Source organism: Mauremys reevesii, linkage group 6, assembly GCF_016161935.1.
Source record: "Mauremys reevesii isolate NIE-2019 linkage group 6, ASM1616193v1, whole genome shotgun sequence".
In the NCBI taxonomy this organism is placed as follows: Eukaryota; Metazoa; Chordata; order Testudines; family Geoemydidae; genus Mauremys; species Mauremys reevesii.
The window spans coordinates 108,157,207-108,179,124 of NC_052628.1; the positions used below are offsets into that span (position 1 = coordinate 108,157,207).

Genomic DNA, 21,918 nt, shown 5'->3' on the forward strand with positions numbered 1-21,918 from the left:
GGTTTAAAATGGAAATGCTGTCAAAGCTTTAACTATAGCATAGCAAAAAGACTCTATAATTACCATTTATATAACTCCTGCAGAAATTTTAAGGAAAAACACCTTTACCTTTGTTCCAAGATAAATTGTTCTACTGCTTCAGATCTGCAGAAGCACTTCACTTTATCTTGAGACTACAGTCCTGAGGTATTTAATTACCCTGTCAAGACCACTAAATGGTCTGGCACCATGCCCTTTCCCTCAATCTCTGCTGATTGATAGCATCAATAAAATGTACTTGCTTTAATTAAAGCTCCAAATAGGATCCCCTTTTGCCACTCGCTAGATCAATGTTCTTTAATACTGGAAGAACAAAATACAAAAGTGAGGAGGGTGTCTCTTCCTCACCTTCACAGTTCATTTGCCTCCAGTGTCCTAAAGGAGCTTTTACACAATAAATACATATCTCCCAGTTCTCTTGAGATAGTGGTTAATGGAAAAGATCACTATTAAAAGCTTATCTACCAAAGATTCCTTCCTGTTAATATTCTTCCACAAAGATGAACAGGTCAGACCCGTGAAGAGCAATGCCACTGGAAAATACCCCTCATTGCTACATGCATTCAGCACTAGAAGTCTGCCAAAGAGAAGTTAGTGGAACTGTGTACTAGTCACATTCTTCATTGTAGTCTATAAAATGCTTATCAACTGTGTTTAAAACATTGTCATAAGCAGGGGATGTTCTTGGGCAAGCAATAAATTATGGTACAACAGTTATTTTAAAAATAATTACTGTTGCAAAATAGGATAATGGTTCACAACTAACCAAGTATTGCTACTGAATGAAATGAGGTGCATGCCATTAAGTTACATAGCAAACTATTTCAAAAAGGTATGCATACCTGTAGCATGTTCCTCATCTCAAGTCTCCCTTTACTATAGAACGTTATTTCTTGGCACTCAGATGAGAAAGTCTACAATGGTTTGCCCGTTTTACAGTTTCAATGTTGCATTACATTATCTTCCATTGTTGGACAATTAGTAAGTGATAATACCAAAGGAAATCTTCACAACACAAGCATGGCCCAGAAATTTGGAAAGTTAACTTTCTCCCAACTTCTGCATGAATGACACTCCATTTTAAGACTCAGGATTTTTTTTTAATATATGCAAGAGCTATGTAAGAGTGGGAAGAAAACCTACAGATTTAATACTTTTGATTAAATATTTCTTAAATCTATATTCTCTTGACAGGTGATAATTACTCTTGTAAACACTTTAATAGTCAATCAAAAAAATGTTTCTTCTAGGAATCATGTGAGAAGAAATGTTTAACCAGCCTTTGCCCGGGTAGAAATCAATTGCTAACTTGCAAAGAAGGGCAGAGGTCTGGAAGCTGTATTTGCTGACAAATGCTGTACACAAAGAAGCACTCCAAATTGTTCTACTTGTTACTCACCCAGGATTAAGAAAATACATGTCTCAATGACAATGGTGACCTCAGAAAATCCCACGCCTAGTCTTGAATTTAAGTGAACTCTGACGTTCAATCCATCTCACACTAAATGGTTAACCTTTCAATGGTATCTTGCATTTTAGCCCCAATTCAACCTGAATTGGCATGATGGGGAAAGGAAAAAAAACACAAAAACCAACTACTGGTCCCAGTGGTATTTCTGTGGGACAGAGGTTCCCCCCACCCCAGGATATCATCCAGGGATCAACTTTGCCCATCTCCACATGCAAGCAGTTCACCCCCTCCACGCAGTGACAAGGTTAAGTTGGATTAGCAGTGACAAGGGCAGAAGTGTTCTTTCCCTCTTTCCCATCCATGACACCTTAAACTACAGGCAGTTTCATTTTTGGCATCGGGGGGTAAGTTGTCTGCTCTAGACCAGAAACACAGCTCTGTGACAATTCACTAGGGCGAAAGAATTACATTGTCTGCACCCTGCTTCGTAGACAGGGCCTCGCCTCAGACTTTCAACCTAGTCAGAGTTTACCTCAGAGGTCTTGCAATTTGGTACGCTTTTCTAGGTAAACATGAACATAAATTGTTCTTCAGCTTCTACCTTGGATCTAACAAACCCAGTAGAAGCCACCACTGGAGATACCTGTTCTTATTCCAATGTTTCTTGGATTGATTTGGTATGCAGGAACAGAATTTCCATTTCAGGAAAAAGTCAATCCAAGACATATCTGGCTTCCCCATCTTTATTTCACATCCGGACAAGTCCATCAATTTTTGGTCCATTAATACCTTCTACTGGCATCTTTTCAAAACTCATCAGTAATCTTTCCCAACCAAGGAGTGAATACATATAAGCAAGTGGGACCAAGTGAAGGGCTGAGAAAGAGAGGAGGGACTATACTGATCACCTCAGTCAAAAAAGTTGAAGATTTCCAGCTAGCTCATTTTCTATTCTAATACAGTAACTCACTCAGCACTAAAAAGGTTCCAATAGCAGTATCTTCCAAAAATGACTCAGATCACAAAACACCTTCTATAACACACCAAATTACAATTTTATGATCAAACTGTACTGTTAGATGAATCTAAGACCTCAAGCTGTGATAAGAGTCCACATACATCGTAAGATCTACAACTGTCAACTATCTGAGGCAGGGATTATCTTTTTGTTCTGTGTACGTAGTGCCTAGCAGAGTGGGTCTCTGATCCTGGATGGGGGACTCTAAATGTTACCACAGTACAAATGTAGATTTTTTCCTATTGCCAAAGGTCAAATGAGTAATTAAAACAATGAGGGCAGCATAACACAAATTTATAAAGCTGCTGTGATTACCAGACTGGGTCTGAAAACATGACTGGATGAATGAAAAAAAGTAAAATATTTTGCAAGTATTTTAATAAAATCATTCCTACAATTTTTTTTTAATAATGTTGGAGTTAATTGTATTTGTAAAAAAGTGGCAGCCTGATTTTGTACATGTTGCAGTATGAGCAAGTTTTCAAGCACATCTTCTGCTGTAAGAAAACAGTGTTAGTAGACTCTCCTAAAGATTACAGTATTAATGGTGGCTAGTGCTAGAGGTGGGAATGGAAACCACAAGTTACAGATGCCCAATCTCGTGCTCAATCCATAGTGCCATGTGGTAGGTACACTACCCTCCAAAATGGACTACTTTCACTTTCATGGTGAAAGCTGACAAGTGTTGATCATTTCACCAGACCTACTGCAAGGTAGACCATTTCAGGGGAAAAAATGGGCAAAGGAAAAAAAAAATAGCTTTTGCAAGTATTAAATATTCAGCAAAAAACACTGCCATTTCCATGTTTCGCAAATTCAAACAGGCCCATCGTGTCACAATACTGTGTTCCAGCTCTAATCACAGCCTTATTTATGGGAGTCAAACAAACAATGAGGGATAGCCCCATCCTTTCCCTTTGAAGAGGAAGCGTGTAAAAACTAAGAGCTATTTCCTAGCTGATGTGGGAAGCCAGTGAGGAGCCAGACAATTATTGGAGAGCCTGTAGCAATTCACTAAAACCTTTCTCGGAACACCAAAGAGTAGGTCAGGGAAGAAAAGATTCTTTTCACTCCTCAAGCCCAGACATATAGGTATCACAGAACTTTGCTGTCTCCGAAGACAGCTCAAACCTTGCAAATCAGCATCTGAGCTGACCTAGGATGCAGGATTTCCAACAGATCCTTATGAAGGGAACATACAACACTCCCTTCTTGAGGCAAAATGCTGCCCCTCCTCCCCATTATGTGAAACTCCCACTGAAGTCAAGAAGAGAATTCAGCCCTTAATGGAAAAGATATGAGCAACACAGACAGTTTGCAAAACTAAGGGGAAAAGTAAAAGTTAATTTCAGTGCAACAGAAGGTCTCAGCATTTTGGCATACCGAGTTGGACTGTGTTTATAAAAACGCCTAGACATGCTCCTTACAAATTTTGAAGAAAAGATCTCAAGCTCAATGATCAAGCCTAAATGTTTTTGTTTCTCTTAAATTCAGTATCCAGGTGTTGGCTACTTTTACAATTTTTAACTCAATGCTACCATGTATTTAACCTAGCAGATAGAATGTATTGTGTGAATGAGGGTGGGGGATGAGATACCAGTGTTCCATTTACTGCGTTTTTGCGCTTTCCCTCCTGATAACATCTCCTTTTCCAGTGCTCTTCCCTTCTCTGCCCAATGACTATCTGCAAGGTGAACGAGGATTCCATACACATTAGAGCTGTCAAGCGATTAACAAAATTAATAGGGATTAATGGCAGTTTTAAATCACAATATTAAATAATAGAACACCATTTATTTAAATATTTTTTGGGTTTCTCCTATATTTTCAAGTATAGGCTCGAGGCCCAGAGCTCTGGGCTGGGGCTTCATGCCCTTATTTGTTATAATTAACGCATTAATTTTGTTTTCAGTCACAGGTGTTAACTGATTGACAGCCCTAATATACATACATACTGAAGGAAGTTACTGTCAACAACCTTGGGGGATCATTTTGATTTTGGATGTCTGGCTTGAGTCACCACATGTAACATACTCTTCTGACTCGCAACTCAGTGAGGCATTAGTAAGACAGACAACAGCATTCTACGCAGAACTGTTTTACTGGGGCAAGAGGTGTGCCACAAAAAACGCACATTTAAAAGTTCACAACACCGTCAGACCACAAAAAAGTTCCTTTACTTCAGGGACACAATCCAAATCAAACAAAAAAAGAAAATATCTTAAAAATCTGCAAATTCCTTGGGACATTAGTCCCTTCCTCCGGTCTTTTTTTGATCATTTCAAGAGAAAGCCTTTCAAGAGTCAAAACCTCTGCTAGAGGAATAAAGTTATGTCTTTCATGCTAAAGCATACCTCAGACACAAATACATGTGTTTAACAGGATATAGACCAGCAGCATTCAATAAAATTTGCAGATCACTATTCATTTTAATAAATCTTATAGGTTAGAGAAAACATGCCCTGCCTTTTCCACCAGGAACAATCTCTTTGCCTCAAAAACCTTTTTAAATGTCCCAGATTCACTTTTACATTTAAGCCCTTTCACAATCAAGTCTGACCTCAGTAAAGGGCAGAACAGGCTACATTTAGTAACTGAGCTCTGAAGTCACTAACTAAAGCATCATTGTCTCTAACCTGAATGATAGTGAGCTGGATGACAGTTGCCTTTAGACACTATAAAAAGACTAGAATATAGTCAGCAAATACAAGGATGAACAATATTTTACTGACACAAAGTATCCTTGAGAGATTAAACACTTCCTGAGAACTTATCCTGTTTAACCTGTGTTCCCTGGCTTCTAAAGCCCAAAATACTCAGAAGACCCTAGGATGTTAGCATCCTTCTGACTGAAATAATTCTACAGAGACTGAGCAAGTTAGGACAGAAGTTTAAAGGCCTAGAAAATATGACTGATGAGGGAAGACTGAAAAAACTAGGGTTGTTTAGTATGGAGAACAGAAGAGTAAGGGGGGCCTGATATCAGTCTTCAAGTACATAAAAGGCTGTTATAGAGAGAAGGGTAATAAACTGTTCTCCTTATCCACTGAGGAGAGGATAAGAAGAAATGGGCTCAAATTGCAGCAAGAGAGACTTAATGTCTAACCTAAGAAAAACTTCCCAATTCTAAGTGTAGTTAAGCACTGGAACAGGTCACACAAGAAGTTTGTGGAATCTCAGTGATTGGAGGTTTTTAAGAGCAGGTTAGAAAAACACCTGACAAGGATAAATGTAGGTAATACTTATAGATTCATAGATTCTAGGACTGGAAGGGACTTTGAGAGATCGAGTCCAGTCCCCTGCCCTCATGGCAGGACCAAATACTGTCTAGACCATTCCGGATAGACATTTATCTAACCTACTCTTAAATATCTCCAGAGATGGAGATTATTTATTCCAGTGTTTAACCACCCTGGCAGTTAGGAACTTTTGCCTGTGTTATGAAAATATCCACTTGCTATTAACATCATAGACACTTGGGATCATTATTCACAAAAGTTAATTCCCTGTTTTGCAACTTAACTGCACACAGAAACATTAAGAAAATATTATCTAAACATACCATAAGTAGCTGAATGCAACAAAACAGAAACTGGAAAAAAACAAAAAAACCCCCACAAAAACCGTAAAGACTACTAATTAACATTTCAGCTAATTCTTACAGAGAATTATTTCACTCCCTTTTAGCATGTCACCAGTCAGAATTTTCACTTGTACTATGATATGCCAGAGTGTAACTTTCCAATGAGTACCAGCAGAAAAATGGAAAAGGTATTAGATATTATTAAAATTTGTTTTTCTCCATTTTCTAATATTTTTATTTAATAGGTAATTATTAAACTAATACTTCATAGAGCTTTGAAGATGCAGTGTTACGATGTATAAGCATTATTTTTATATCTTGTAGGAGAGGATATATAAAAAGAACGTTAGAGATCAGTACTAAAACTGACAGGGACATCTCAGTAGTACCCTGCGCAGACACAAAATTTATATCCATGGATGCAGATATCCAGAGAGCTGCAGGGTTAGTCCTGCCTCAGTGCAGGGCGCTGGACTAGATAACCTACTGAGGTCCTTCCCGGCATACATTTCTAAGATTCTATGAAAATAAGTGTTCGAGAGGAGCCCTTGAACTTTAGGAATAAAAGGACAGCTAGCCTCATTCTTCCCCATTCTTGCCCCTAAGCTCTGAAGGCACACAAGTGCCACCATAAACTGGTTTAGGTGATAACACTCGGGGAGGGGAAGATTGCTCCTCAGGATTACTTCTGTTCTTTGCAGAACTGTAAAACTGTATTGTGGCTTGGCCTGCTTGATAGTATTTGGGGCAAAAACTGAATCCAAAATACAATTGGAGGCTGGCTGTGAGTTGTTGGACTCTTAGGGTATGTCTACACTGGAGTTAAAACTCATGGCTGGCCCATGACAGCTGACTTGGGCTAATGGGGCCTGGGCGAAGTGTCGACATTCAGGCTCAGGCTGGAGCCCATGCTCTGGGACCTTGCAAGCCTGAGTCAGGTGGCATGGGCCAGCCGCAGGTGTCTAATTGCAGTGCTAGGGTTTTCCTTACTGCTCTGGCCTTATTCATTTCAGCACATTTTATTTTAAACGGGTTTTCCCAGGGACACACCAGTGACAAAGTCTTCATAAGCAATATACATATTGCACAGAGGGAAAAAAACAGGGAAGTGGTACAATCTCTCCAAACAACAAAACCTTTCAGAAATACAGTATGGCATATATTCTAATGAGGGAAACCCCAAAATCATGCAATTATGAGGAGCCATTTCTTGGGTAAAATGTCAGCAGGCATACATCTGATATGGAAACAATTTGGCACACAGTCTAAGTATCTTCTGTTCATGTTAATGCCGGGTTACTAAATGCACTAGTTTATGAATATAAAAAACATTAGTGTTGCCCGTATCAGAAAGCCTAAGCCACAGGTGGAAAGGCTGGAGAACATACTGTGGTGATTAATGTCACAAAACTTAGACTTCAATCTATATTTTCCTCAAGCTAGAATTAGCACCACATACTTTTATTGTTTTGGTTTGAAGTCTCAATCCGTTCAGCGTGTTGATAGCCTTTTCAGCATCCTTGGGGTCAATGTAGTTCACAAAGCCATAACCCAAACTCTGTCCTGATTTGAGAGAGAAAAAACAAGAAAAAAGAAAACTGTTAGTTCTGCAGTAAACAATAAATGAACTAAAGCATTTAAGACATACACCAATATTCTGCACAAAAATACTCTGCGTACGAAAAAGGGCTGCCTGACATACTGATTATTCAGCCACTTACTGCTCCTATCAGTTCTCTCCGACCGCATTAATGTTTATAACTTGCTCTTCTACCTTCCCATCGACTGCCCCAAGTTTAGTGCTGAAATCACAATACTCAGTTTAATTAAGAATTTGAAACATTCTTAGGAGAAATATGATCAGACTGAGAGGCAGGAGGAAATGTAGGAGCTGCTGTAAGGTTAAAAGAGAAATTAATACTGTGAATTTTGACATATCACCAACTTTCTCCTACACTCAATTATAGAACAGTGATGAAATTCTTTGATAGCATTTAAAAGAATAAATGTTTCAAATGGATTAATAATTAGAAAATCCCAATTTCTGAACAAAAACCAATGACTTACAAAGTTATAAAAGCAACCTTTTTATAAGCTAACCTCCTCTTCAGATATTTACTTAGTGTATGAGCTGTAGGTCTTTAAACTGGTATTGCACCACTTCAAGGCTCACTTTAACCTATGTTCAAGCTACTCTACTGCATATAACTGAGCATAAGCTAAGGGTATCTTCATAAAAATGTGTGACAATCGGGGTTTTTTTGGCATCTACGATGACTATTACACATGGGAAAGATGGGCTTTTCCAGAATTTTCAATACGTTTTGGTTCACTGAACAGCTTAGTAGTAACAATTGGATTGTATCCCATTACATAGCTGTAAAGGAGGAATTACAGACCAACTTTTTGAAACTTCAAATCCTACAATATACCACCATGAAAGTTAGTTGCCAGGACTGCAGCCTTTTTTTTTTTTATATAAGGATTTTATCTATATGCATGCGCACAACTAACTATGAACAAGAAAAACCTTAACTAGCTTATGTTTAACAAAAATAAACATATTTCTAATCGTCAAGAGCTTTACGAACACTAATTTTCAATAAAGCTGTAAGGTAGCTGTTTCATTTTAGAGATAGGGAAATGAGGGTTAGCTATCAAGGTAAAAAAATTTGACCTTTGGATCCCCAAAATTCGGCACCTGGACTTACATGTAGACACCTAAGTGGTGGTGCTGTCAAAAGGTGCTGGGTACCCAGAAGTCCCACTTACACAGTATTAGCCAAAAATATGAAAATAGAATTCCACTTCAAAATATTCTGAGATTTCACTTTATAGCAATATGAACATCTTAGAGATTAATATTATATTAGCATATATGTGTCTGTATACAGCATTGACCAAAGAGTAGCAAAACATTCATAGTTCTCACAAAAATCCTAATCATTTCAATGGGACAACCAAAGAACACCCACACAATTTTCCGTAACTTTTCGAAGAAAAATTCTCATACTTCATAGTACAGTTTAACACTGGTCCATTCAGTTAGCATTCAAACTAATTTCTTACCAAAGTGTTAGTCAACCTCAACCAAATAAATAAAATCCAGCTATTGATAGCATGCAGGGATTTGTTTATACATAGACACAATCATCCTCAAAAGCACTATTTTGTTATGGCCTCTGAGCAAACGCCAAGTTAAATGTGAGACCTTGTGTACATTATATGTGGATTTTATCAGGGGGTGGAAGGAGGGTTGAAAAGTTGAATTTCTTCTGGACTGATATGAGTGGAAAAAACTGTTACAAGGTCCTTCCTCCCTCCCACCACAAACACTGTTTGTGAAAGTGTGTGTATGAAACCGACATCCCTATTTGGAGGGCCCTACCAAATTTACAGTCCATTCTGATAAGTTTCACGGTCACGGCATTTTAAACATGTGAAATTTGACACTGTAGGGAGTTGTGGGTGCGCTGGGGGGGAGGGGCTTGTGGTACTGCCGCCATTACGTCTGCACTGCGGCTGGCCGCAGCACTGCCTTTAGAGCTGGGTGGCTGAAGAGCGGCAGCTACTCGCCAGGCACCCAGGTCTGAAGGCAGCACCACTCCCAGCTGCAGCGCAGAAGTCAGGATGGCAGTACCATATCATGCTACCCTGACTTCTGCACTGTGGCTGGCAGTGGCGCTTCCTTCAGACCTGGGCTCCCAGCCATCAATGGTGGAGCTTCCTACAACCAGGAGAGGTTCCCAGAGGTGGCTCTGTCCTGGTCCCAGGAGCAACCTATCTTGGGGAAAAGGAAGTCCCATCCCTCCCCAGCCCAGCCCAGCCGCTAGATCCCAGTGCACAGTAGGAGCCCTCGGCTGAGATGCCACCAACCCTGTCCTCCCCCGCCTCCAAGTACAGAGCTTGGGGGTTAAAAAGGCCTTGGGTTGGCTGTCTGTGCTCGTGGGGGGTTGGCCACAGAGCCCTGGGCTGTTGCCCATGGCACCCACCCCATAAGGCCAGCCCTGTCCCCCCCAAAAGTAATTACCCCTCCCATACCATGCCACCCTCACTTCTGCCGTGACACTGCCTTCAGAGCTGGACTCCCTCTCTCCAGCCATCCAGCTCTGAAGGCAGCACAGAAGTAAGGGTGACAATACCACAACCCTTCCCCCACCCCCCACATACACGCACCCCCTATAGCCAGATTTCACAGTCCGTGGTGTGTTTTTTATGGCTGTGAATTTGGTAGAGCCCTACCTATTTGTATTACTGTAGCACCGAGAGGCCAAAGGAATGTCGCTGAGCTAGAGACTGCTGAAACAAGGAGCAAGAAAAGCCCTCCCTGACCCAGAGAGGATTTTTTAGAAAAAACAAGTAGATGAAACAGACAAACATCGGATGAGGTACCAGGAAGGCGGACACCTTCTACATAAACAAAGTCATTTCTCCATCTGCCTAGCCACAGAGTGGCTTAGACTACTGGGAGAGGCATGAGAACAGATAATATAGAGCAAGTCTTGATACAGAGGACTGTTCACTAAATGAACTTCAAAAGCTATGGTGGGGACAGATTAGAAAGGATGGTGCGAAGCTGTGGTCCAGCTAATGCAATTCTACTCAGAAAAGTGAATGAAAATAGTATTGTGATGTTCTAAGCTTCCATATAAAAATGTTCAGCTTACAAATTGCCACCCCCGCAAACTTGAGATCTTATCGACAAGCCATGTAGAAAACAGATCTGTTGATTACCATGTAAAAATGAATCACTCTTTCCAGTTTGTGTATGTACAAGTCAGCAGCTTGCCAGCTTGAATGTGCGCAACAACATTATGAAATAAAGGTAATACACAAGTTCAATATGCATCACACCAAAGAGTCCTTCACACCAGCTATGCTTGTCCAATTCATACTGACATAGTGTTACCCACAAGGTAGCTTTGCTATGATGAATTGCAGCTGATCCTAACTCAAAAACCGACCTAATATCAAGAAAACTGCTGTCCATAACAACCAATTCATTCCAAAACCCATCTGATAACTAAAAAGAATCAACACAGTTCATACAGTAGCCCACTGCCAAAGAAGAATATTTAGTATTTAGACTCCCTCTCCTTGAGAGGCTATTGCAAGTATCGGAGGGGTAGCCATGTTAGTCTGGATCTGTAAAAGCAGCAAAGAGTCCTGTGGCACTTACACACTAACAGACGTTTTGGAGCATGAGCTTTCATGGGTGAATACCCACGCATGCATCCGACGAAGTGGGTATTCACCCACGAAAGCTCATGCTCCAAAATGTCTGTTAGTCTAAAAGCGGCAAAGAGTCCTGTGGCACCTTATATTTATTGCAAGCTACTCTCATAGTAACATAATATAAATGAAATTCCCTAGTCAGTGATTATAACAGAGCCAGACCTCTGCTTACAACCTCCGGGAATGTTAGAAAGGAGGAGGCGAGGAACTGTTCATGTTCCCTCCAAAAGTGGGAGAATTTTGGACACTTAATAAAGACAGCTTAACTTATTTTAAACTGGCTGAAAAGATGGGATACTCAGAACGGGAGGGAGGGAGGAAATGCTGTAGAAAATGAAAGTGAGCACATCGAACACTCTTTCAGGATGTTAAGGAACCCCTGAGGAGTGAAATACTTTTACTGTTACTTCGACAGGTTCATACTTACATTAAATAGTGTCTAAACAAATGACAAGTTTTTTCTATTAAACCTTTTAATAAGGAAACACACAATTTAATCAATTTATTCTTTATTAAGAACAAGACAGTGAAAAGCTATGTATGAGTTTGCATAACTATAATCTAATTCCAAAAATAATCTTATCCAACAAAAAGCAAAACCAACCAGACAGACAGGAACAACCATGCAAGTGGATAACCACAAAAGATTTACGTAATTATAAAATCAAGCTGTGCATGAATAAGCTGGTTAGCAAAAGTGAATAGTATGTAAAACCAGCAGTGAAAAAAATATCTGAAATTGGAACCTGTAATACACATGTGGTTACCTAATGCCTCTCCCAAGTATATCTAGGTTGGACATTCCAATGGCAAGTTTTACTTTGCATTATTTGGATTACAGTACTACGTGCTTTCCACACCAAAATGGAAGGACCACAGAGAAGCAGGTCTGTCTCTGTTCACATGGGAAAAGACAACATGACATCCGGAAGCAATCTCAAGTATCTCTCTAGAACTTCGAGACTGTTTTGTGTTTACTATTCATACTTCTCTTAAAATAAAACTTCTGCAGAATACTGAAACTCGGAGGCCTAAAGCAAAATTAACTTGCACCAAATAAGGCAAGCCATAGCCAACATGGTTAGTCAAAGAGCAAACAATCAGTAAAAATCATCTTACCACCATTTAACAGTGTGATTTTTTACAGATATGAAACACAGAGGGAGGGCTCCAGAACACTAAATATTCCAACTAAACCAGATTCACAGGAGTGGTTGCTACATTTATGGTGGCCTCAGAAGGTGATAGCCACCAAGCTCTGATCATGAGCTGATGAACATGTGTAGGAAGAACTACGTCACCCATCTGAAGTGCAGGCCTCTAAAGGGCAAGAGATACGTGGAGCCCATAGAGTTCTAACTCACTGGACAGATGAGGAAGCGACACGTGCTCCTGGTGTCAAGCAGTCATATGGCAGAGTAATATCTGGATCTTCACCCCTCTGCCACTCCCATCATCACCTGGAGAAGTTCTTACCAGTGGAGTCTTAAAAAGGAGTAGCATCAGAAGACTCACCTGCTTATGCATGTTTTATACTCCCTCTTCTATTTCCAGGAGCATGGATGCCAATTTCTCTGTCAGCCACTTGGCTCTTCTAAGAGTTACCAGCAGCATTTAACAGAGGCACCTAGATGATGGTCCAGATAAAAACCCTATCTGTAATAACACCTCAGTTCCATGTTGTTTGTGGTCAACCTGGATACAAAGGGAGGCAGTCTAAGGAGGAGTCAGTTACAAAGGCTGCTGCCAAAGAAATCTCATGCAGAAATGACTTCAGGTATTAGGTTCTTACTGACAGGTCCTTAGACAGTGAAACCATCCTGGTTAGAGTGTCAGACGTGAAGGACTGGCCTCAAAGAGCCATGAAGCTGCCTCACTTGTGGTAAAGTGGTTCATTCCGCTCTCTGGTCACTCAGATCTTCAGGAAAAACTTCATTAAGCAGAGGACTTAAGACTTTTCTGCACAACCACTATGCAGTAATTTGGAAAAGATTATCTTGAACTAGCTGCAGATGTAGGCTAAGCAAAGCCACCATGAAACGTCCTCAATCCAAGATCCCAGTAGTTTCTATGTCAGGAGAGTAAGCAGCTGAATTTCTAACCAAGTACCTTGGTGCATACTGAAGTTAGATCTGTATGGTAACATGCATTTGCCAGAGTCAAAATGTCACTTGTGCCCACCTCTTTTCACATCCTTATGTGTAAAATCAAAGTCTTATGTAATGCTGGCGAAAAAGGGGGATGCTTACTTAACCTTCAATTTCTCAAAAAACTACTGAGAATGAACATAACAGGAAGTTAGGAGTGCTATTACCAACCGAGTGACTGACAGATACAGCTAAGGGCATTTCTTTTTAAATGTATAGCACAATATACAAGATACCAACTCAGGCACTATATCTCTTACTGAAAACCCTAGCATCAGTATTTCCTGAGTTTTCATTTTTAACTTTACATTACAGTTATGTTTTCATATTTGATTTACAGCTGTCACTGACAAATGGAGTAATTGGTTACAACTACAAGCACCATTCTACTTGATAGCAAGTGTTTGTGGCTTTCCAGGACCACTGTAAAAACATTTTAAAAACTTGTGCTTTTAAAATGACCTTGAAGGCAGAGTTAAAAAAACTTTCGTGCATTCTATCCAAAGCAGAACTTGAACATGCGTTCCAAACAGAACTGGTGATAAAGTGGTGATATGTTAAAAAAAAAAAAAAGTACCTTCAAAGTTGTCAAAATTTTGAGGTTTCAAGCAGCTCTAATTCCAGATTTGGCATCATACACTTCATAATCAAAAGTTCAGTTAAAACAAGGAATTATTTTTTTTGAGCCAGCTGCTTGAAGGTTATGGTTCTCTTCAGAACTCCTCCCCCAGCTCTCAAAGGAAATTACTTGCTTAAGATCTCATAAGAACTTTCCCAGATCAACCAAATAGGTAAGTTTCAGAGAGATTCAGTATCTATTGAGCAAGACTGAGTTTACCGCCTGTATAAAACAGAGACTTAAGTTCCAGCAGACAGTAATGCTTCTGAAGCATTATGGCTAGTATTTACAGATATTTCACTTCCCTAAAAGAGAAAAAAGTCAAGAGTTACAAGTGTTTACAGTGACATGTTTATGAAGTATAGCAATCTCACTCTGAACTTTAACAGTCCACAATTCTGTGATAAACCTACACAGGCTACGGAAATCAGGAAGTCATCTCTCACCTAACGCACACCATTCAGCTGCGGAGAAAGCAGTACAACCCTGTATGTGACCTATAGTGTATATTGCTGACTAAAGCACAAGATCACAGGCAGCTGGCTGGGTTTACTCAAATTGGTGCCACTTCTGCACAGGAGGATGGTTCTTTTCCTCTGCAGCTGCTCAAACCCAACAGACATTCTGTTTTAGAGATGGAGAAAAGGAGAGAGCCAGAACTAGGTGCCTCTTAAGCCAACCAACTACTGATTTGGTCCCTTTGCATTTTAAGTGTTTAATCTTCAAAATCTGCACAAATCTGCATCCTTGTTGAAGTGAGACAGACTAAAAAACTACTCATGCTGAAGAGGTCCCTCTGCATCAGGGTTCAGGCAGATGGGAGCAGCAGTGTGCCGGAGATCTGTTCATTGTGCCAATGTCATACTTATTCAGTTTGCTGTCCATTGGCATGGGACTTTTCATGCACTCTACGTGACTCGCATATGTAAAAGACGACTTAAGAAAAGCTTATTCATTTGGGATTTTTTATTTTCCACTGTAGGTGCACATTTAAGCATAAAATAGCTGTTACTCGTATCTGATAGTTTTATTTATATGTGCAGTGGCAAACATTCATTAGATTCATTTTGCCATTTAAAAAACCTAATCATAGAGAGACCAACAGCACCTCCTGTGTTTTGGTAAGCACTTATTCATGCCAAGTGACAAGGAGTCTCATTGCTTTCAGTAGGACCACTCACCTAAGGTAGTGCGTCTTCATCTTAAATAAGGGCTGTACAGCAAGCCACTAGAGACTCAGTCCCCAAGGAATTTCAAATTGCACTGCGACCTTTCAGTTACGCAACTTCCATCTGTGAGCAATACATGTATAACTTTACAAGTGAACTAAATACTTATACAACATAACCAGGGGGAGTTCCTGCATTAGAGAGGGAAAGGGTCATTGTGGGTAGAGAAGAAATCTGACTCCTCCCCTGTTCATCTTCCTTAAAAACAGATACAGAACACCCACCCCACACCACAGAACTCTGAGCAGAAAACCATTCTAAAGCAATACATCTACCTTATTTTTAAGAGCCCCCCCCCCCATCTCCAGGCAGGTTGGGCACTATGAAAGTTAGACCATGGCCCAGAGAACAAAACATCTGCTAACTAAAACCTGGGAGAAATTTTATCTAACTTAAAAATGGAAAGCCCTAATGGCGAGGTGATCAGCAGAAAGACATTGCACTGCACAAAGAAGTGTGTCACTGAATTTAGAGAATCCAAGAGATGACTCTTAAGATTTGGCCTCTTAGGAAATAGTTCCTACCTCTACAACAACTACGATGAAACCAAAGGGCAGAGACAGCAGAGACTTTCAATCTGTCTTTCCTGGGAGGGAAATACAAACAGATGTTCAACACCCCTGGCCTCCGTTAGTCAAGGGCTGTATCAGCAGAAGCAACGGCTGTAACTGAGGAATTTGGACAAATCAGCCAGACACTGAGTATCAGGTGATCTTGCATAGCAGTGCAGTGATGTCAGAGGGCTGAACTTAGATATACCAGAATCTGTTTTACTACAACATGTGGGAAAGCCAGTATTTGTTGTGACCTTCATGGAGGCCAATTAGGATTCCACTATAACGAAGGCTGAAACAAAGCAGAGTAATTCTACCAGTGCAGTGAAACAGCATCCAATATATCCATTTAATATTCAAGCAGACTTCTTTAAATCACTTCCCATCTTGAGGGCTCATTTTAATGAATTACATTTTCACCACATTTTGTGGAACTAGTATTTATGACAGCCCATCTCAAGCACGAGCAGCTGAGATGTACTTTATAGAAGGGGTGGGCATGGCGGAACACACCACTGGGGCTTGATTCTGTAGCCACACGGACAGAAGTGGGCCCTTGCTAAGTATTTAGCCTCAGAAAGATGAGGAACCTTAAAACTTATGACTGAGGGGAGAATCCCGACATAAGGTTATTCATGTTTGCACAAAAAGAGCCAATTTGTTTATGTTTTGAAATTGCTACTTTAGGTTTCATTGAGCCCACCCTATCCCCAGGTCAGCTACTATCACTTGACTAAAAAGGACCATTTTAATTTAATGTTGCCAAGGTATTTTTGATATTTCACTCAAAGCTTAAAAGTGTGTGGGGGGGAAGGGGGGAATCATTTGAGAAACTGATTTAGTAGAGTCTGAGATTGCATTTTTTTTAAAAGCAATCACACAGCTATCTACTGAATAACGACCCATGAAAAGCCTATGCACATCAACCAAGTCAGCAGTTTAATCAAAAATGAAGGGGAGGATAAAGAATAGACAGTACTTCCTACTTCCTAAACATTAAGACGACAGTGCAGTTTTTGCCCATGTCTGTAAGCAGCTGCAAATAAAGAACCAGTAACTTCGTTTATGGTATATAAACCAGTGAAGAGTGGAGGGCTGGGGCTGGTGGTATAATAATATTCAGCCTTGCGGTAACGTGCATGTGCAAGGGATCCACTATTGTACCTTGAGTGTTTTTGAGGGTTTCTCTCCTTTTAAATCATCCAAGTACTGATTCCGTAGTTATGAAGAGAAATCCCTAACTGAACCAGTTTTACCATGGCAAAGTTGTCTCGTAAATGATGGATTATAAAAGGAAACCTATTTAAGTACTACAGACATGGCTATAGGAGACTCACAAGCCCTCCACTAACCAATGGGGCAGGTTTCCCCAGTGAGATGCCATCCACAGAGAAGTTTAGTAGTCAATGGCACAGGTGACAAAGGATGCATGTTGTCCATTCTTAAAATTCTCCCATTTAAAGCACAAGCAATATAGCTGAAGGTAGAATAAAGCATCGTGAACAGACAACAGAAAGCCATTTTCCTTTTTTCTTCCAGGGACAGAACTTTAAAGTTTTTCTATAGAAATAATGGGACTCTAGGGAAGACCTCTACAAACTTAAAAGTTAAATGATTCTGTGGCTGCTTTTGGCAAGAACTGCTTTCCCTGCTGGGGGTGACAGCTATATTGCTCTTGTAGATGTGATGCACCGTTTAATTATTTTATTGAAAAGCTGCTCAAATTCAAAATACGGGGGGAGGGGGAAGGGAAGGAGTGGAGGTAGTTCATTTTAAAAAAAAATTAAATCCCACATACCTGAAAGTGAGGAAGTGGAGTAAAAAAGCTGTAAGATATATTTACTCATTCTTTAGCAACATCCAGATTTTGTGTGTCTAGTTCGGGCCCAGCTAAATAAATCAACAGGATGGTAACTGAAAACAAAATGTACCATTACACTGAACTGCACATTTATAGGATGCTCAGCTTTTTGCACCATCTAAGGCAGCGTTTCTCAAATGCAGCCACCAGGGGCTTTCCTGGTTTCCACTGCCTCCTGGGCTGTTTTTGGCGTTTTTGGGGGGTTTTGGGGGGGGGGGGTAAGCCCCTCCCTGTTGCTCCTGGATGCACCACCTTGGTGTTGATTGCTGGGGCTGCTCGCAATGGTTGGGCCCTACTCCCTCTATGGAGACACCTGGGGCACAATGCTGGAGGACCAGGCAGCCGGTGAGATCCCCACATTCCCAGGGGCAGTGGGCTTCAGCCCCGCGTGGCAGGGCAGCAGGCTCTGGCCACAGAGCTTTGGGCTCCAGCACCCCACTGCCTTCCCCCCCCACCCACCCCATTGCCCTTGCCTCCCCACATCCAGGGCTTAATTTGTTCCCAGGCTTGACAGGACTGAATAAATCTACTGTGAAAAGCGCTACTTGTATGCTTGTTAATATCACTTTTCACAACAGACTTACTAGTTAGCAATAAATAAGTTACAACATTTGGATGTGTATATTTGTTTTTCCCTAAAGCTAGCTAGCTAAATATTTTAGGAAGAAGTGTGAGAGCGGCCACCAGCAAGAGCTGTTGGCCGCACGCGGAGGCCACCAAAAAAATTTGTCCTGAGAACCCCTGATCTAAGGCATTTGCTGAATTACTGAGTGCTTGAAAGCAATTACTAACCAACTCACTCCACTTGACCATGGTTTATTTCTTCAACAAAACCTTCCTGGGAAATGGGGGTGGGGGGGAAGACCATTTCAATTTATTACCATCTCATTACCCAAAGTGTTTGTAGCTTACAAAAGAAGTAAAGGCAGTATTCTTTTCAGGGTATTCATCTAAATACATTAGCCTCTAAAAGAGCCTTCAGGCCACCTTTCTAAAACCTAGAAAATCTTTTCTTGAACCAAGGTATGTACTTACACTCACCTGCACAGAACAAGCATATCAGACAGACAGCACCTACCTTAACATTGTGACTATTTGGTTTTCTAGAGTCTCCATCTGCCATTGTAAGATTGTCCCTATTATACATTTGCTAGAGTTTTGTCCTGTCAAGTTTTAAGTGTGCAAATCAACAGGGCACTGATTCCCTTGGGAGTTTATCCAATACATCTTACCTGAAGTTTTTTTTCCCTCTGATATTCAGCCTGAAGTTTCCCTCAAGTCATACTAAATTACAATTAACCCCTTTTAACTAAGCTGAATGCCACCTTTTCCTTGGTTATTTATGTGCAAGTTTAAGTCACTGGATGGGCTTCTACAATTATATTTTAGAAACTCAAAATCAATAGTGTTTGCACCCTTCAAAATATTTGCAAGGTACTGCCCTCCCTTTGACCTCTACCTGCACTGATTCAGCCACTGATCAGCCCTTGGCATTTTTAAGCCACTGCATTCATGCAGACCTGTTCTAAGAGTTTCTAACCACCACTCATTTAAACCAGCACCTGATGCTGCCACAAGCAGTAATACATGATGGGAGACTAAGAAAATGACACAGTAGCCAAGGCCAAAATCACTTGGGCATGCTATACATATTTTACTATTGAACTCTTTCTGAAAACTTATCTCACCAGCCCTCTATCATTTTTATTGCTCATCTCTAAACTCCCTCCAATTTCTCAGGTTTTCCAGAAATGCAGTGCCCAGAACTTAACTCATTATGTCAACGAAGCCACAACGCAACTGACTAGACAAATCCTACTTGTAAACCACTAACACTGAACAGGCCTTCCCCACCCCCAGCCATATTGCACGGCAAACTGATGTCAACCATCGAGAGAGAGAGAGAGAGAGAGAGATTTGCAGGTTTCTTCCCATAGAATCTGTTTCATAATGTCTCCTGCCAGGTGTTACACTCGGCAGATGTAAATTTCTATTTTTTTACCTCTGATCTCATACCTATATTGGGATACATCTGACCCAATTTCTTCAGAGCAAGAGCACTTCAATGGAACCGTTAAGAATTCCCTGTAAGCTGCTACAGCAGATAAAGATGAGTGGTTGTGTGGTTATATACGTGTATACACACAAACGTTACTTCACCTCCCTAACGAACTGCTTGATATAGAAGTCTGTTTTACAATTTTTCTTCTAAGACCTGTCCACAGACCTTTATGCAAGGGTTGGATCCCATCCTTGTAGTCTTTTGAGACAACTAGAACCATCGACCGGTGGCTGATCATGGACGTAGATGTTCTAAAGCTAAAATTATTAACATAGCTACCAGGTGAACGTTGGATCAGGGAGCTGCTGTACACAGTTCTGTTACTGAACATGTTTCAACCCAAGAACTGGCAGTTGCTTGGAAGAAATACACCTACAGGTCTTCCAAGGCATTTTATTCCTCATGGTCAGAATGTCTCATTTCTGACCCAGGTAAACATGTCTCCATGAACTCTCTGCCCCCCAATATCTGAAAAAACACACACACTTTTATAGTGAAGCAACTCCAAAAAAACCTATGCATCTAGAACCACCTTGTTTAATACCCAGACAAAACTCAATCAATTTAAAAACCTTACTTCTAACTTGAAATAAAAGATTAGACCGTTTCTGTTGTAAAAAGACAGACTGAAAAATGAGAATATTCAAACTAATGAAACAAAACTAAAAAATAATCACAATAGAACAAAATCAGCAAGAACGGAACCCAAAAAGCCCTTAAAAAAATAAATGTGCATAAAAATTGCATCAATTTGGGGAATTGTTATATGGGTATCTCTTAATCTTAGTTTTAGAAATATAGCTAATTTTTTTAAATACAGAGTATGAAAAAGCAGGAAATAGAAGTCTGAAAAGCTGGAGTTTTTAGTTATAAAGAGAAGCAGCAAGTCTCAAATAAGTTAGAACTCTGCTGGTTTTCCTCTAGCTTTGTAAGTTGTCTTTTCTAATAGAATAACTCCTTGAAGACCGGCCAGCCAGTCCTTGACTGAAGGCAGATATTCTGATCTCCAGTGAATATTAATGCATCTTTTTGCCATCAGTCATGCAATGTTTATTTTACACTGAAAGTTTTACTTTTAATAAATATCAAGAAAAGCCAAGAGATTTGGAGCCTCTGCTATTTTCCAGATAAAATACTGTGAGAAGGACAAGCCAAGAGCATATGAAGGCAAGCTACTACATATAGTTTTGCATTTCTCTCAATACAGGGTTAAAACTTTTAAAATAAAAGTGTCAAACTCTGAAAGTCTTCACAGTTAAGGATTCAACACTGACCTTGACTCTGTCCCCTCAGCTTTGCTTATGGTACACGTATTGGTGGAAGAGCCACACTAATTGCAAAAAGAAAGACATTTACACAAAAACAGGACAGATAACAATAGGGCTTTTTTTTTTTGGCTGTAAGATTCTCTTGCTTATACTCATCCTTTGATCTAGGTCATCCATCAGGAGATCTCAGGCATATCTTGTGCTAGGTATTAGGGAATTGTGGCCTGTATCTTCAAGGTGCACTTGGTAAAAACTTGACTGCTGGCTTCTGTGTGAAACAGTGTGCTCTCTGACCAGTATTCAGAGTGTGAATGGGTAACATTAGGTGGGACAGATGGATGATATCTGCCATGCAAGCCAAGGACTCTCCAGTTTTGTGCACTAGTCAAAGGGCTTTTCATTGGAAAGGAGAGTAACTCACAGCTCAAGTGATATAGTATTCGTGGAGCAAAGGGGAAAGTGAACAGTTGGGTGTGAAATTCCTGTGTTTACAAGTCGGATTTCACAAGAGGTTTACCAAAGAAAGGGGGGGTTCTCATTTCCTGACTCAAATTTTATTTTATAAAACTTAATGCCCTCATGCAGCTATCACCGGTGCCTATGGAGAGGTGAGTGGTCATATGCTGCTGCTAGCTCTCATTGTTTTCACATAGGACAAGTGAAAAGTTTTATGTGGAAACTGCTTTGATGGACAGTGCTTAAAATAATTCAAATGCCACAGTTTGCTGCTCCCTGTCAAGGAGTTGGTCTTGTTTATATGCACTCTTCATGCAGCACCACAGAAACTCATTATAATAATCTTAGCTATGTTGAAGTTAATACTGTCCTGGCTCCCATGCACTCTAGAGGAGTTTAGACTTCTGGAGTGGATTAATCCCTTGCTGGGATTGAA

General features: G+C 40.4%; 1 protein-coding gene across 25 annotated transcripts in view; it reads right to left on the minus strand.

Annotated features, from left to right (window-relative positions):
- Positions 1-21,918, minus strand: part of ELAVL2 (ELAV like RNA binding protein 2) — a 148,302-nt gene that overhangs the window by 31,992 nt on the left and 94,392 nt on the right. For all 25 annotated transcript variants that reach the window (XR_005600711.1, XM_039545423.1, XM_039545426.1 and 22 more), the window contains one exon: positions 7,511-7,614. Coding sequence is in view for 24 of the 25 variants with exons in the window: in XM_039545423.1 (XP_039401357.1) it covers positions 7,511-7,614 (104 nt within the window). In the remaining variant the exon portion in view is untranslated. The remainder of the gene's footprint in view (positions 1-7,510; positions 7,615-21,918) is intronic.